The sequence below is a fragment of the Diabrotica undecimpunctata genome, chromosome 9 (assembly GCF_040954645.1).
Source record: "Diabrotica undecimpunctata isolate CICGRU chromosome 9, icDiaUnde3, whole genome shotgun sequence".
Lineage (NCBI taxonomy): Eukaryota > Metazoa > Arthropoda > Insecta > Coleoptera > Chrysomelidae > Diabrotica > Diabrotica undecimpunctata.
In genome coordinates, this window is record NC_092811.1 from 132,163,684 (window position 1) to 132,178,437 (window position 14,754).

The window sequence follows — 14,754 nt, forward strand, 5'->3', positions numbered from 1 at the left end:
CAGAAGCAATTATTTTTTAAAATAATTTTATGGGAGGAGTAGATCTCGCCGATCAAAACGTTAGCAAAATGATATGGACCGAAAATTCGCGAAATGGTGGAGAAAAGTTTTTTATAGAGATTAGTTATGTACGCTATTGTAAATATACATTCATAATGTTCTTTTTGTGTAATGTACTTTTTTCTTATTTTGGATACAAGTTTTTTTCTTTACTGATGGGATTTATTTATCCCACATTCAACACTAATGGGACATATATGTCCCATGTCCTTTCTAAGGATACAAGGACACGCAACCATTTAAAAAACCAATCGTTTTGTTAGGTCTCTAGGTATCAATGAATATAATTAAAGTCATTAAAGTCATTTTAAACAGTTTAATTTAGCTACAATGAAATCTGTAATGAAAGGGTTAAGTAATTTTTATCAATTTTAATATCCGAGCTAGAGAAAGATTTCATGTCGCTATTCCTAGATGATTTGTCTCGTTATGGTGCATTTCCTTTTTACTGTTTTCTTCTCCATTACTAGTGTTATCTGTTATCTCCGTTATTGGTTTTATTACCATGTTTATTTTTAATACTATTATTTAATTTTTCCCTACCTTCATTACTATAGCTATGCTCATTACCAATATTCCCCCACACATAATATTGCGCCTACTGTTAATCTGCCTAATACCCATATTCCCATCATAAGTCATATTATTAATACAGTATCATTTATATTCCTAATCCTCTTCTTATTACTACTTAAAAGTACTTGTCCGGCCTATTTAGAAATTCTTATTTCTCTATTCGGTTCATGGGGCCTCCCCTTGGTTCCTTTTATGCGGCTCAGGTAGTTTTTTGAACTCGCTATTTCCACTATTTTTCTTCTTTCGAGCACCATCTCCATTCCTTGCTGTTTTCTGTGATATTATCGTATCCTATTTTAATCATTTTTCCATTTTCACTTATCTTTCTCGTCTTCACTTATCTTCCATTTTTCTTTATCTCTTAAAGCTTTAATTTTTTCGTATTTCGAGTATTTTTTTTAAATATGTGTTATCTGATTTTTATCGTTGATAGTGATTCCATTTTTGTATTTTATCTGATTAATTTGTTGTTGGCCTTTGCTATTTATAGTTTTCACTTTATGCTCGTGTTTTTCTCTATGTAAAATTCATTAACCGATGCAGGAAGATTAAACATTACCACGTGTAGGCCTGCAACAGGGCCGCATTTGGGATTATCTTTTTGTTTAGTCAGAATATATATTATTTTATAAAATACGAAATTTATATTTTAATTTTGCAAAAGTGCTCGACAAAGAACCTGATTGTTTTAGTTGATATCCGACAATAGGAACCATTTATACGGGGCGAAAAACCCAAGAATTTATTTTTTTTGCCAACAATTTTATGTACAGAGTGCCTGCAAAAAAGTTTTATTTTTAATTTTTACTATACTTAGTTGTTTGTACAATTTTAAAAAGTTTCATAATAATAATAACAAAAAAAATACTCATTACTCAATTATGTTGAAATAATATAATATATATAATTATATAATTATTAATATGTCGTGACTCGTCACTGTTAAATTATCAAAATTGAAAATTTTGGGGAATGCATATGTAGGTACTATAAATATGTTATCAGAACAAAACGTAAAGTCTATAAGCTCTTATCTTTTGAAGATATTCTCTTCGCCACATCACAATGTCGTCTCTATCTAGTAAAAGAGCGTTTCTTCCCCTACGTTTGTATTGAAAATTAAGTTTTTCAATATTCGGTAAAATGTGGTTTTCGAAAAATTTGGCAAATCAGGGTCATAGTTCACCTTCTTTAAAACCTTATCAACGGTGGGTATTTCGTTGCTCATAAAAAAATTATGAACCAGACTTCTAATGGCATTTTTGTCCAAATCATCAATTTTGTCAAACTTCTTTTTCCGGGCCAGACATACTTTTGTTCCAGCGAATTGATAATTCGTTTTGTATTCCTTTATCACCGTAAACACATTTCTACCACAAACTTCAACTTTATTAGCTACTTTTTTCACAATATCTTCAACCACCAACCCGGGATTTTCTTGTCTTTCACATTTAAAAACATTTAAAATGATTTCTTTAACTTCAACGCTAAGAGGGCTTCTTTTACTTCGTTTTCGAGGAGGACTCCATGTATTTTCAACCAGTTCATCAGCAGAATCAGTGGATGACATTTTTGGTTTCAATGTCAGTTATTGAAATACGTGGTTATTGTTACAGTAATCACAATCACGTATAGATAGGGTCATTATACAAATAAAAATATATACTTAAATAGTTTTAAATCGCACAACAAATAATTGCTAATTCAACATTAACAGCATAAATATAATTTATTGTCCTTTAACCATCAAGATGACTAAAAATATACTCACAAATTGATTCAAATTACAAAATTTCAATACCGAAATATAATACCTACTTAAATCGTGTCCGAACCTGTATGAGTTCCGACGACGTCGGCAGTAACGAAATAAAGATGGACATTTCGGTTAGTTTTTAAATATTCTTGAAGAACTGTTACTGCATGTATGCATAAAATATTCATTAATTTTATGAATCGGATTATTTTTTACTTACTATGTATTCAGTGATAAAAATAATTTATATACTATGCAATAAACACTAATAGTTGAGAAAATAAAAAAATTAATAAAGTGTCATAATTATACTGTTACTTATCGGAACGAGTTAGACTCATTTGGAACATCTTTAACAATCATCTGTTAAATTTATCTTTGTTTATACGCCCTGCATCGCTTAATGAAAGTAGGTATAGAATATTTTTGATCTATTCAATATTGTTGTCTCTGATGTCCTGTCCTTTTTTTTTTCTTATTGCCTTATTAAATTCCTCATATTCTAGTGAATTTATATCCATACAGCTTCCGTCGTTAATCATCTGTTGTATTTCTTGCGTTAATTTATTAGTTTTAAGTTACAGTTTCATATTTTTTTTTATCGCAATAATTTTTTTTCTTATCCTTTCGTCCAAAGCATGTATGTCTTTTTCTTTTCGGTACTGTTTTTCATTCTTTATTGAGACACTTAAAAAGAAACTTTTTCCACACAGCTACCATATTTTATACTGCATAAAAGTAGATATTTCAAAAGTTACTTACCAAATTTGGTTTGAATGGTGGTTCCAGCTGTCGTGCTTCCAAAGCGTTCCAATCTAAGTGTCGGAAGAAATTGTGATCTCTAATAAGACCATGTGGACTGAATCTAGTACCTAGTCGTTTCGACTGATCTTTTTCTAATAACTGAAACAACAAAGAATAACATAATAAATAACGAAGAAAATAAAAAATTAAACAATGTAAATGAACAATTTTTAAGCCAATGGACAAATTATGAGTCTTCTAAACAATTTACATATGCCAGGAATAAAACTCGTATTAATACCGATTCCTGAGGATCATCTGTCACAACTGACAGCAATTTCGAACTCTCAGACGACATTTATTTGTGAAATATTGTTCTTGTTTAACAATCTTACCTAATGACTTCTATTTGACGTAGTTTTGTATGTGAAGATCCAAGATAAACTGGAATCTTTTATTTCCTATTCTCTTAATGAAGCTGTTAATACGGGATAGTTAACCGAGTCAATACTACTGAGATCACAGAAAAACTGTGACACTCTTCCTCTGTATTCAACGTGTTGGTGAGTATTATACTAGGGAATGAATGAACTGTTGTTATGGTAGAGTTTCAAACTAAAATCCATGCTGGTTGTTTGAGAGAGTCGAAAATCGATCCATTTTAAAATGCCCATCAATACAATATTTGCTACAGAGTTTACAGTATTATTACCAATATCTGAGATAATAATTTATAATATAATAGTCTCCCGTTTTATACCGCTGTCGCGGCTTTGGGAGTATAGCAGGGTAGTCTGCTATATCTAGGGCCTACGGTATACAGGGAAGGTAACATGGCCAGTGCTACGCTTCAACCGTCTATTATTACCCCTGGTTTTACCCAAGGTACTCATTTTTATTCAGGCTGAGTCGACCTGGGGCCTATAGACATTTTTAAAATGTCTAGATGTTCTCGCCGGCGGTGGGATTCGAACTCCGGACCACCGGCTTGCAAGGCAAGCATCCTACCGCTTGCGCTACGCAGGCCCTTACGCAGATAATAATTTACGCAGATAATAATTTGCCGCTGAATAAAAACCAGGTATACAGGAATTACGAAAAGGTATCACAAAAATAGCTTACCATTTATAAGGGTTTGGAGCCACAACACTTGTCGAACTACATATTGGCTTAGTAGAAAATGAAAATACAACAAAGTATTCTTTTTTATAGAAAAAAATAATCAAAGAGGGAGATAACGTTTTTTGCGCGTGGTCCTAAATCAGACGGAAACGTTAGGCCAGTGTTTCCCAAAGTGGGGGTCGCGACCCCCTGGGGGGTCGCCATGAGGTACTAGGGGGGTCGCCGAACATTTCCAAAATTAGACAAAAGCACCACTTTGTTAGATCATGTATTTTTATTTTAACAACGACGTAAATAGAAATTAACAATTAATTATCAGACGAAATATAAAACTAAATATTAAAGTCCGTAAAAATAAAAGAGTAAAACAAAGTCAAATATTATAATCTTAATGAGAGCTATGCGCCTGTTTCTGTGAAACTAATCTTTCAAATCTAGGCTGTGTATTTGAGATACACACAATTATTATATCATTTTCAAGTACGAGACTATTTCTAACTCTTGTTTTAATGGCAGTCATAGACGAGAAATTTAACTCACACAAACATGATGTTACAAATGGAACCAAACATTTTACAGCTTCACTCGCCAACTGGGGGTATTCCTGCATCTTTTCGGACCAAAATTGGTCCGAGTTCTGGGAAAAAAATTGGAGCTTCAACATTCCATCACTTGATATTTCAATAAGTTTTTCTTTCATGTTTATTGGTATTTTAACATGCTGAAAGGAATCGGCTAAAAACGGATTTAGTATCCATCTGCAACTGTCGTAACTGTTTTGAATTTCTTCGGGGAAATAATCACAGAGCTGTTGTTTTAAATTGAGCAAAGTAACATGCATGTCAGCAAAAACTTGTTCAAAATTTGTAGAACTGTAATTGGATACATTTTCCATAATTTCCTGAAGGCACTGGAATGAATCGAGTTGTTTTTTGCCAAGTGAGGTCGACCATAAATCGATTTTTCTTAGAAACGCCTTAATTTTATCTGTGGCTGTAATTATATTAATGTCGCGACCTTGTAAATTACTGTTCAACATATTTAATTGCTCGAAAATATCAGCAAGGAAACCTAGTTTCAGAAGCCAAATAGGATCGGAAAATTGATTTTCATATGGGGACTTCTCATCTTTCAAATACATTAAAAGCTCTGCTCTTAAGTAAAATACTCTTTTTAAGACGTTGCCCCTTGAAAGCCACCTTACTTCGGTGTGATAGAGAAGATTTTCAAATAAAGCACCCATGTCTTCGCAAATTTTTCTAAAAAATACGGGTCTGCAAAGCTTTTCCTTTAATGTAATTTACAACTTTAATGATGGTTTTCAAAACACAGTCCATTTCAGGAGGTAAAGCTTTGGACGCAAGAGGTTCTCGATGTAAAAAACAATGTCTCCATTTGGCATTAGGCATTATTTCTTGTAATTTGATGACAAGACCAGATTTATGTCCTGTCATAGCTTTAGCGCCATCTGTGCATATAGCAATACATTTCCCCCAGTCAATATCATATTTACTTGTACGTTTCACAAAAGTGTCGAGTAAATATTTTCCAGTGGTATTGGTCTCCAATGGGGAACAAAATAAAATATCTTCTTGAATGCCATTATTTGTATCATATCTTACAAACGTAATGAATTGGGCACAGTTAGATATATCTATGGATTCGTCCATTTGAAGAGAGAAGTACGTGCATTTATTAAGATTTTCCACAACTTGCGCTTGAATATCTTCTGCCATATCACTAATTCTTCTTTGGATAGTATTATTTGACAGAGGTATTGTATTTAATTTTGCAGCCTCTCTTTCCCCACATATTATATGTACCATTTCAACTGCTGCTGGAAAAATCAGATTTTCAGCAATTGTGTGCGGATTACTAGTTTTGGCAACACGATAAGCAACTTTATAACTTGCTAATAATGCTTTTTCATTAGTAGTGGTTGCCAAGGGAAAACTATTTTGCTGTTTGTGAAGGACGTTCAGCTTTCTTTCAAAGAATTCTACGGGCTTGTCTTTTTTATCTGGATGTTTGCTATTTAAATGTCGAAGTAACTTTGATGGCTTCATGCTTTCTTTTGACAAGACTTGTCCACAAATAACACATTGTGGTTTATTGGAAATAACGGTAAAATAATATTTAAGATATTCATCAATGTAGAATCTGTTTTTCTTTTTATTGCTGCTACTGCCTATGAATAAATGAGTGGGAGGAAATTGGGGGGTCGCGAACAAATTTTTTAGCAAAAAGGGGTCGCGGTTTAGATAAGTTTGGAAAACTCTGCGTTAGGCTATTTCATAGCGGGATTTTTTCAGTCAAACTTCTAAAGAATATTTACTATATTTGCAAATAATCAGAAATAACCGGCAACCTTAACGGGACTATCATATCAAAACGCGGGAAAGGTTATTATATCAAACCACTGTTATGTACAGAAGATTTACAAAACAATCATAAAATACAGAATATTTTAGGTACATCTTCGGTAGAGTTTCTAAAGAATTAGTTATAAAAGAATGTTATTTCAGTAAGTCGTATTTTTGAAAAGGTTCTTCGAAGGTTTAACGGTTGTCTTATATAGAGAAAGAAACGACAAATACTTTGGTGACAATTGCTAAAGGTGGTATTTTATTGGTACAGTCTAAAATATTTTCTCGGTAACTTTTACAGAATTTTAAATAGGGATATTCACTAATTTTTAAATATTGTTAAATTCAATAGGTTACACCATATATAAAAACATAGCAAACATAAAATTGTTTAAAAATATATATTTCTTAAGATAAATCAATTCTTAATTTCAATTCTGATGGAGGCTAGAAAAACGGCTCCTCGCAGCGAGGCTACGGTGTGTGACGTCAGCAGTCGTATCGACAACTTGTTGTGTATACGTATTTACGAAGTGTGACCAGTTCTTTAAGTATTTAATCACTGATAATGAAGCCAAATAAGTGGTGTTTTGTTCCTGGGTGTCTAAATACATCTAAAAACAATTCTGAGAAGATTTTTATTACAGTTCCAAACAATTTAACACCATATTCATATAAAATTGTCAAACCACAGGTTTTCATATCTGTACCTCGGAGGGATACAACACTATGTCCATTTTTCAATTTTGACACTTTTACAGACTAATAATTAACTTTTTAAACTTTATTTAAAGGAATAGAGCACTAGGTCCTAAACCATTTGCTGATAAAGAAAGTGACCTTTAAAAGAACACTAAGTCAATTTTTTTACTTAAAGGGATAAAACACCATGTGGACATAATATTTTGTCTCACTACGCATGTGAATTACCGCCGCGCATATCTCTATGATGAGAGGTAGACTGTTAGTGATCTAATAATAATACTTTTGCCATTTATGGTGTGTTTACAGTGGTTTGTTACTAATAATAAGAACAATGAACCATAATTCTCGTAGAAGGAAGATTCTTGAAGTACCTACTAAAAAGTTCTGCGAATTCTACTGCATTTACAGGTAAGCTACCTTTTTGCTCATTATTTTTAAATTATTAAAAAAACATAACCTCAAAAGGGTAATGTAGTGATTTGATACCAACCTTAGACTAGCAATATTATTAAATCTTTTACAAACAATATTATACGCCTTGTTTAATTTCAGAATCAAATAATACACCAAGCAATGATGTTTTAAATGAAGAGCGTATTATTAGAGATGCCTTGAGTTTTGATTACGAAGATTAGTCTGATGTAGACAAAAGTTCTGATAAACTATTCGTATTGGAAATGAAATAAGATCTGCATTACTAAAATGGGCAGATACCATAATTCCTGACAGTAACATAGAAGAAATCATACTACGGTCTTACAAATGTTACGGCCAGAATAAAAATGTTAGCATTAATACTTGTTTAAAAAAGTAAAAATTATCATCCAGAAGTTTCTACTAAATAGTAATACCCACATGAAGGCGGACACTGTCCTTGCGCTGATAGAGCGAAAGAGAAAAAACTTAACATTTCTATTTACACGCCCTGGGACTGGCAGCAATTATTAGTCAGACAAACCTCAATGAAATATACCGTACATACTATGGAACTAAAAGATTTTAAAAATTTAAGGTCTTTGTATGATGTCAAAACATCTTAAAATCCGCCTTTGATTAATAGAAAAGAGACATCAACAAACAACAAATTCTTCTGTCAAACTGTGTTTAACTGCAAGTTAAACAAAACAGCATTGGAACTCTGTTTTTAAAAAGTAATTTTCATGACGAAAACCAGAAGATTGACCTTGTTAGGTTTCGAAAGCGACATCTTACATTGCCAAAAGATTTGCAACTGGTATCACAAAGTCCAATACTTATATCACAACAAAAGTATAACGATCTATTGGCATTACTGTCAAATGTTCCTACATTTTTCCATGATTTTTATCATAACTTAAAGCATACCTACTAGTAATACTAATAGTGACTATTTGTATTTGTAAAGGAAAATTGTATGGTTAAATAAATTTTGTCAGTAAAAGTCAAATAGGATTGTAGTTGTTATTGAGTACCCCATACTAACTCTTACAGTACAATAACTTTATTAGATGGATACAACACCATGTCCGTTAAAAGGGTTAAAAACACAGGAACAAATTTGTTTTTAATTATAACAAATGTATTATGTAAATAACAATAAACAGAATGTTCTAGTAAAATATTGTTTCGATATCTCAATAAATAGCTGCAGCAATAATACTTTTTGGTGAAAAAAAGTTTAAAACTGCTCTTCTCTAAAGTTTTAAATATGAACATAGTGTTGATTCCTTCCGAGGTACAGATATTTGCATTTATTATTTTTCTAACTTGCATAATAACTGCCTTTTCTAGTTTTTCCCTCTCTTTGTAGCAAACACCACTTATTGCTTCATTATCACTGTATAAATAATTAAAGAACTGGTTACACTTCGTAAATACGTATACACAACAAGTTGTCGATACGACCGCTGACGTCACACACCGTAGCCTCGCTGCGAGGAGCCGTTTTTCTAGCCTCCTTTAAAATTAAAATTAAGAATTGATTTATCGTAAAAAATATACATTTTTAAACAATTTCATGTTTACTATATTTTTATATAGTTTATAATCTATTGAATTTAACTATATTTAAAAATTTGTGAACATTCCTATTGTGTATTGTGAATTTAATATTGTTTTTATGATGTTAAGTCAAAATACCTTTACTATAATTACCTTGGTTAAAATATCTGTCGCGTAAGTAGAGAGCTCCTTTGGAATTACTGGCTTTTCATTACAAATCGACCAAAAAAGTTCGTCTTCATCGCAACCGCTAAAAGGAGATTGACCGAGGAACATTTCGTATAACAGAACACCAAATGACCACCAGTCTACCGCTTGATTATAATGTTGTCCTTTGATAATCTGTAAAAAAGAAAATCGGACGCTGTATTGTGAGCGAATTGGAGCAAATACATAAAATTTAATAATTGTTAGTTTTCCTGTGCCCGAAAGTACGTACGAATTAGGAGTATAGTTTAAAAAGTAGGTACAAATAACAGATAAAAAGAAAGACGCTTTCAGTTGATTTTATTATAACTTGGACGACTCCGGTTTGGTCTCTACAATTTACAACTGTAGCATTACCTCTCTCTTGTTTTAGTAGGTAAATAATGTTTTACTGGGGACCTGAAGATGGACTGAAATTTAGGAGCCCGAAACCGACCTTCCAAATTACAATAAAACCAATTATAAGACTTTTTATTTTTTCTTTTTACCTTTTGAAAATAAACTTCTAGAAATTACCTTTTCTTTGTGTTATTAGTACATACCTCTGGAGCCATATAATCAGGGGTTCCACAGAACGATTCAGCCATCCTATCTAAAAATATTTGAAGCTGGCACATTCCAAAGTCTGCCAATCGGGCGTGCCCATCAAAGTCCAATAGTATATTATCTAATTTAAGATCCCTAAAATGTAAAAATATAGCTTGATGTAAGAAACAAAAAAAGAAATTAAATTTTATAACTACTTCAAAACAAATTTCCAAATATATATTTATATATTTTCTGTGGTATTCCGGGTTATAGGTACTCCGCATTAAATAATTTTCGACTCACACCATATTCGGAAGATATTCTAGGCGACTACCAATGCGGCTTTCGTGCTGGAAGGTCAACTATAGATCAGATATTTACCATCTGAGAAATATTAGAGAAAACTGGGAATTCAACCGCGATGTTCACCAAATTTGCATAGATTTCCAGCAAGCATATGAGTTCATAAAAAGAAGCAATTTGTGGATAGCAATGTTAGAAATTTTTCCTCTACCGCAGAACTGCAGTAGAGGAAAAAAGGCAAGCTAGGCTTAACCAACTTCAAAGAAATACGAGAAATAGCAGTGAGATTTATAACGAAAAAAGAATACAAGCGACTAGAATATGCAGAAGAAAGAAAAGAGAGGCTATGAAAAAACAAGTACAAGAAATCGTAAAGCATAACAACAGACGCGAAAGCAGAAAATTCTATACTTAAATGCATAAAAGAAAGCACACAGTCATTTAGACCAAAATTAACGATATGCAAAGACAAGGACGGAGAACTACTAACAGAGAAGCAAAAAATTATAATGAGATGGAAACAATATTTCGAAGAAAATCTAAATGCAGACAACGAAAATGATCAGAACGAGACAATATATTATACGGCTGAGCTGCACATCGAAAATCCAAGTTATGAAGAAGTAGTTCAGATAATAAATAAACTAAAAAATAATAAAGCACCAGGAACGGACGGAATTTCGGCAGAATTATTAAAGCATGGAGGATCCGAACTCTGGGAAAGAATCCATTACCTAATAACATTAATATGGACGAAGGAGCAAATGCCAGAGGAATGGACAGTTGGCCTCATACAGCCAATATATAAAAAAGGAGATAAGAGGGAATGCCAGAATTATAGGCCAATTACATTGCTAAATGTAATATACAAAATTCTTTCTGGTATAATCTACAATAGATTATTAGAATACTCCGAAAATATAATTGGTGATTATCAAAATCGATTCAGACCAAATAGAGCCACTACAGATAACATATTCATACTAAGAACGATACAAGAAAAAGCTTATGAATACGACATAGACCTATATAATATGTATATAGACTTTAAACAAGCTTTTGATAGTGTGAAAAGAGACAAAATGCTGGAAGACCTTTGTAATCTAGGTATACCTAAGAAATACATCAGCCTCATAAAAATGACATTGCAGGGTTCAAAAGCCGCAGTCAGAGTAGATGGAGAACTGACTCCCTTGTTTAACATCAACATGGGAGTAAGACAGGGAGATGCCCTATCAACCATGCTATTCAACCTAGTTCTTGAGGCAGTCATCAGAAAAACCAATATAACCGGCCATATAAACACCAAATCAGTACAAATTACTGCATATGCAGACGATGTAGCCATCATTAGTAGGAATAAGCCACGACTAATGGAAGTGTTCAAACAAATTGATCCTGAAGCAAGTAAAAGAGGTCTCAAAATTAACGAAGCAAAAACGAAGTATATGACAGTCAAAAGAATAACTGACAATGAAAATAATATCACAATAGACAACTATACTATCAAACGAGTGGATGCCTTTACATATCTCGGCACAGAAATCAATCAGAATATCTCCGTAAGTAGCGAAATTAATGCACGTATTTCCAGCGGGAATCGTACATACTATGCTAATAAAAGATTGATGACATCGAAATTATTAGACAAAAGAACCAAAATGACTATCTACAGAACACTGATTAGACCCGTAGTAACCTATGGATGTGAAACTTGGGTAATGACGAAAAAAGATGAAGCCCAACTCAGGACGTTCGAGAGAAAAATACTGAGGAAAGTATCTGGCCCGGTACAACAGGAAGATGGCACATGGAGAATCAGGAGAAACGACGAGGTTAATGAGTCAAATGAAGGTTATGACATTGTAAGATTTGTGAAAAGTCAAAGACTGTCATGGCTGGGACATGTGCAGAGACAAAACGATGCAAAAACAACAAAGAAAATGTTACAATGGAAGCCCATAGGAAGGCGAAAAAAAAGGAAGGCCCAGAACGAGATGGTTGGATGACGTGGAAGACGACCTGAAAACAATGAACATAAGACAATGGAGAAGAAGGGCACAACAGAGATCTGAATGGAAGGACATAGCCAGACAGGCAAAGACCCATCCAGGGTTATGATGCCAAAAGAAGAAGAAGAAGAATGTTAGAAATTTGAATAATTTGAATTAACGCAAATGTACGTGACAGACTCATATGCGCAAGTAAAGATAGGAAGCAGAACATCGATGCCATTTGGTATAAATTTAGGACTTAGGCAGGAGGACCCCTTGTCACCGTTGCTGTTCAATTATGCTTTAGAATATGCAATAAGTAAAATATCGTCTGAGCTGACAGGAGGATTTGCTGATCAAGGATCAAAACTGTTGCTGGCCTTTACTGATGATATAGATGCATGCATTCTACAAGAGACAGGAGGAGGAAACAGTTAGTCTGGGTCTCCGAATAAATAAAAAAGAGACGAAATACATGGTAGTAATCAAAAATCCAAGACCAAGAGTTAGGCAGAACATTGGCCCTCAAAGGGATGAATTCACAGGGTATTGGAGAAGACGCCGCAATGCTGAATTGGTGACTCTGTATGGAACTGAAAACATAGTTAGACATATCAAGGCAAACCGAATAAGATGGCCAGGTCACGTGGTACGATCAGAGGATCACAGAGTGTTAAAGACAGTGTTTTTTGAAAGACCAGATGGTAGAAGATCAGTAGGCCGACCGAGAAAAAGATGGAAGGATGATGTTGTAGCCGATTTATCTGGAATTGGGGTACAACAATGGGAAATAGAAGCGCAAGATCGTAGAGGATGGAGGGCCATAGTGTATGCGGCGAAGATTCACCCCGAGTTGTAAAGCCATTGAAGATGAAGAAGAATAAATAATTTTGGTTTTGAATGTGACGCATCTGGCTGGTGCTTGAAGTACACTGGCTTTCACTCTTTCACGTTTGAAAAGCGGTGTCATCGCGTGCCTTGGTCGTGGACTAATACGCACTCCAATGCGCACTGCCCCGCCTCAAACCTCTACAATTTTCACTAGGCAGGCAAGTTACAGGCCAAGGCACACACAATTTTTCGACACGGTAAATAATCGTGCAGGCATCCTCCTCTCAGACCCGCTCCTTAACCTTCCCCTACACCGATTTCGTAACCGTGAACCGACTTTTATGGGCCCCATAGGCATATCGTCCTTACGATCTGATTGATATACTAGGCGACGAATGCATTAGTGACGACCCGATTACCTTCCTATACTGGTTAAAGAACAGGTACTAAATTCTCTACCCCCTAATCCTCCTCAAGCAATAAGAGACTACAAACACGCCGACTGGAACCTTTTGAAAGACTTTTTGTCAGCTAATATTCCACAGTTAGCTGAGAAGCACAGTTAGAGAAACTCCTTGATTAATTAATAATATCCCCCCATTAATATCCTGGAGGCAACTCCACTCTATTATCGCCGTAATCACTAAATGTTCACTTCGAGCTTGCTAGACAGGGAGGGATCGATTTTTTGTGGTTTTTAGATGCCATTGCACAATTATACCTGTCTATTGTCAAGGCTACAGCAACAGCTACCCTCCCGCGATTCATAACATTTATACACTTATTAATTAAATTCAGTCACAATTCAAAACCATATAATTTATTAATAAGATTCTGACAAGGACCACTTTAGTTCAACAACCCTTTCACCTACATCGCAGGACAACATCCAACGAAGCGTACCACCGGCGAACCCAAAAGCAGCGACAAAAGCCAACACCAATAAAAACAAACAACGTCCTGAAGAGGCGCTCCGCTTATAGCAGGACAATAAAATCGCCAACTAAGAAACCTCATAATCAATATACCTTTTTATTTAATTTAAAAGACATGCATTAAGAGATTAATATTTATTAAATGCATAATAGAGATATTAAAAGACTTACCTATATATTATCCCCCTATTGTGGAGAAATTGAAGACCAGAAATAATTTCTGCTGCATAAAATTGAGCTTGTTCCTCGGGAAAACTACCTCCCGTCGTTATATGAAACATCAAATCTCCACCATTTAAATATTCCATCACAAAAAACAGGTGAGACTAAAATAAAGATGCGTTTTAATATATGTACAAAACAGTTTTCCTTTTTCAATAAAATGTTTGCATTTATGATTATGTTTAAGAAGTATTTTGATACGGTGTGATAGGTGAGTGTGTGTGTGCGCGCACGCAGAAGAAAGGAAGAGCTTTAAGGAAACAGCATTAATTTTTATCGGTATATAACCTTTCGGTCATAGATTTTTATCAGAAGCTTTTTCAATTATCTATTCTATGTATTTATTTATCGTAATGCAGAATAGTTTGTCAGGTTACTGTGCAGTTAAAAGAATATTTGGTAAGAAGTATACTGTACTTTCTAAT

At 33.9% G+C, this 14,754-nt stretch overlaps 1 protein-coding gene across 1 annotated transcript in view; it reads right to left on the reverse strand.

Moving 5' to 3' along the window:
- The window catches only part of LOC140451486 (uncharacterized), a 61,761-nt gene that overhangs the window by 3,816 nt on the left and 43,191 nt on the right, over positions 1 to 14,754 (reverse strand). Inside the window, exons 4-7 of the mRNA XM_072545313.1 lie at positions 14,279 to 14,433; positions 10,059 to 10,197; positions 9,463 to 9,651; positions 3,155 to 3,295 (exon numbers count right to left, since the gene is read on the reverse strand). Coding sequence (XP_072401414.1) covers positions 3,155 to 3,295; positions 9,463 to 9,651; positions 10,059 to 10,197; positions 14,279 to 14,433 — 624 coding nt within the window. The remainder of the gene's footprint in view (positions 1 to 3,154; positions 3,296 to 9,462; positions 9,652 to 10,058; positions 10,198 to 14,278; positions 14,434 to 14,754) is intronic.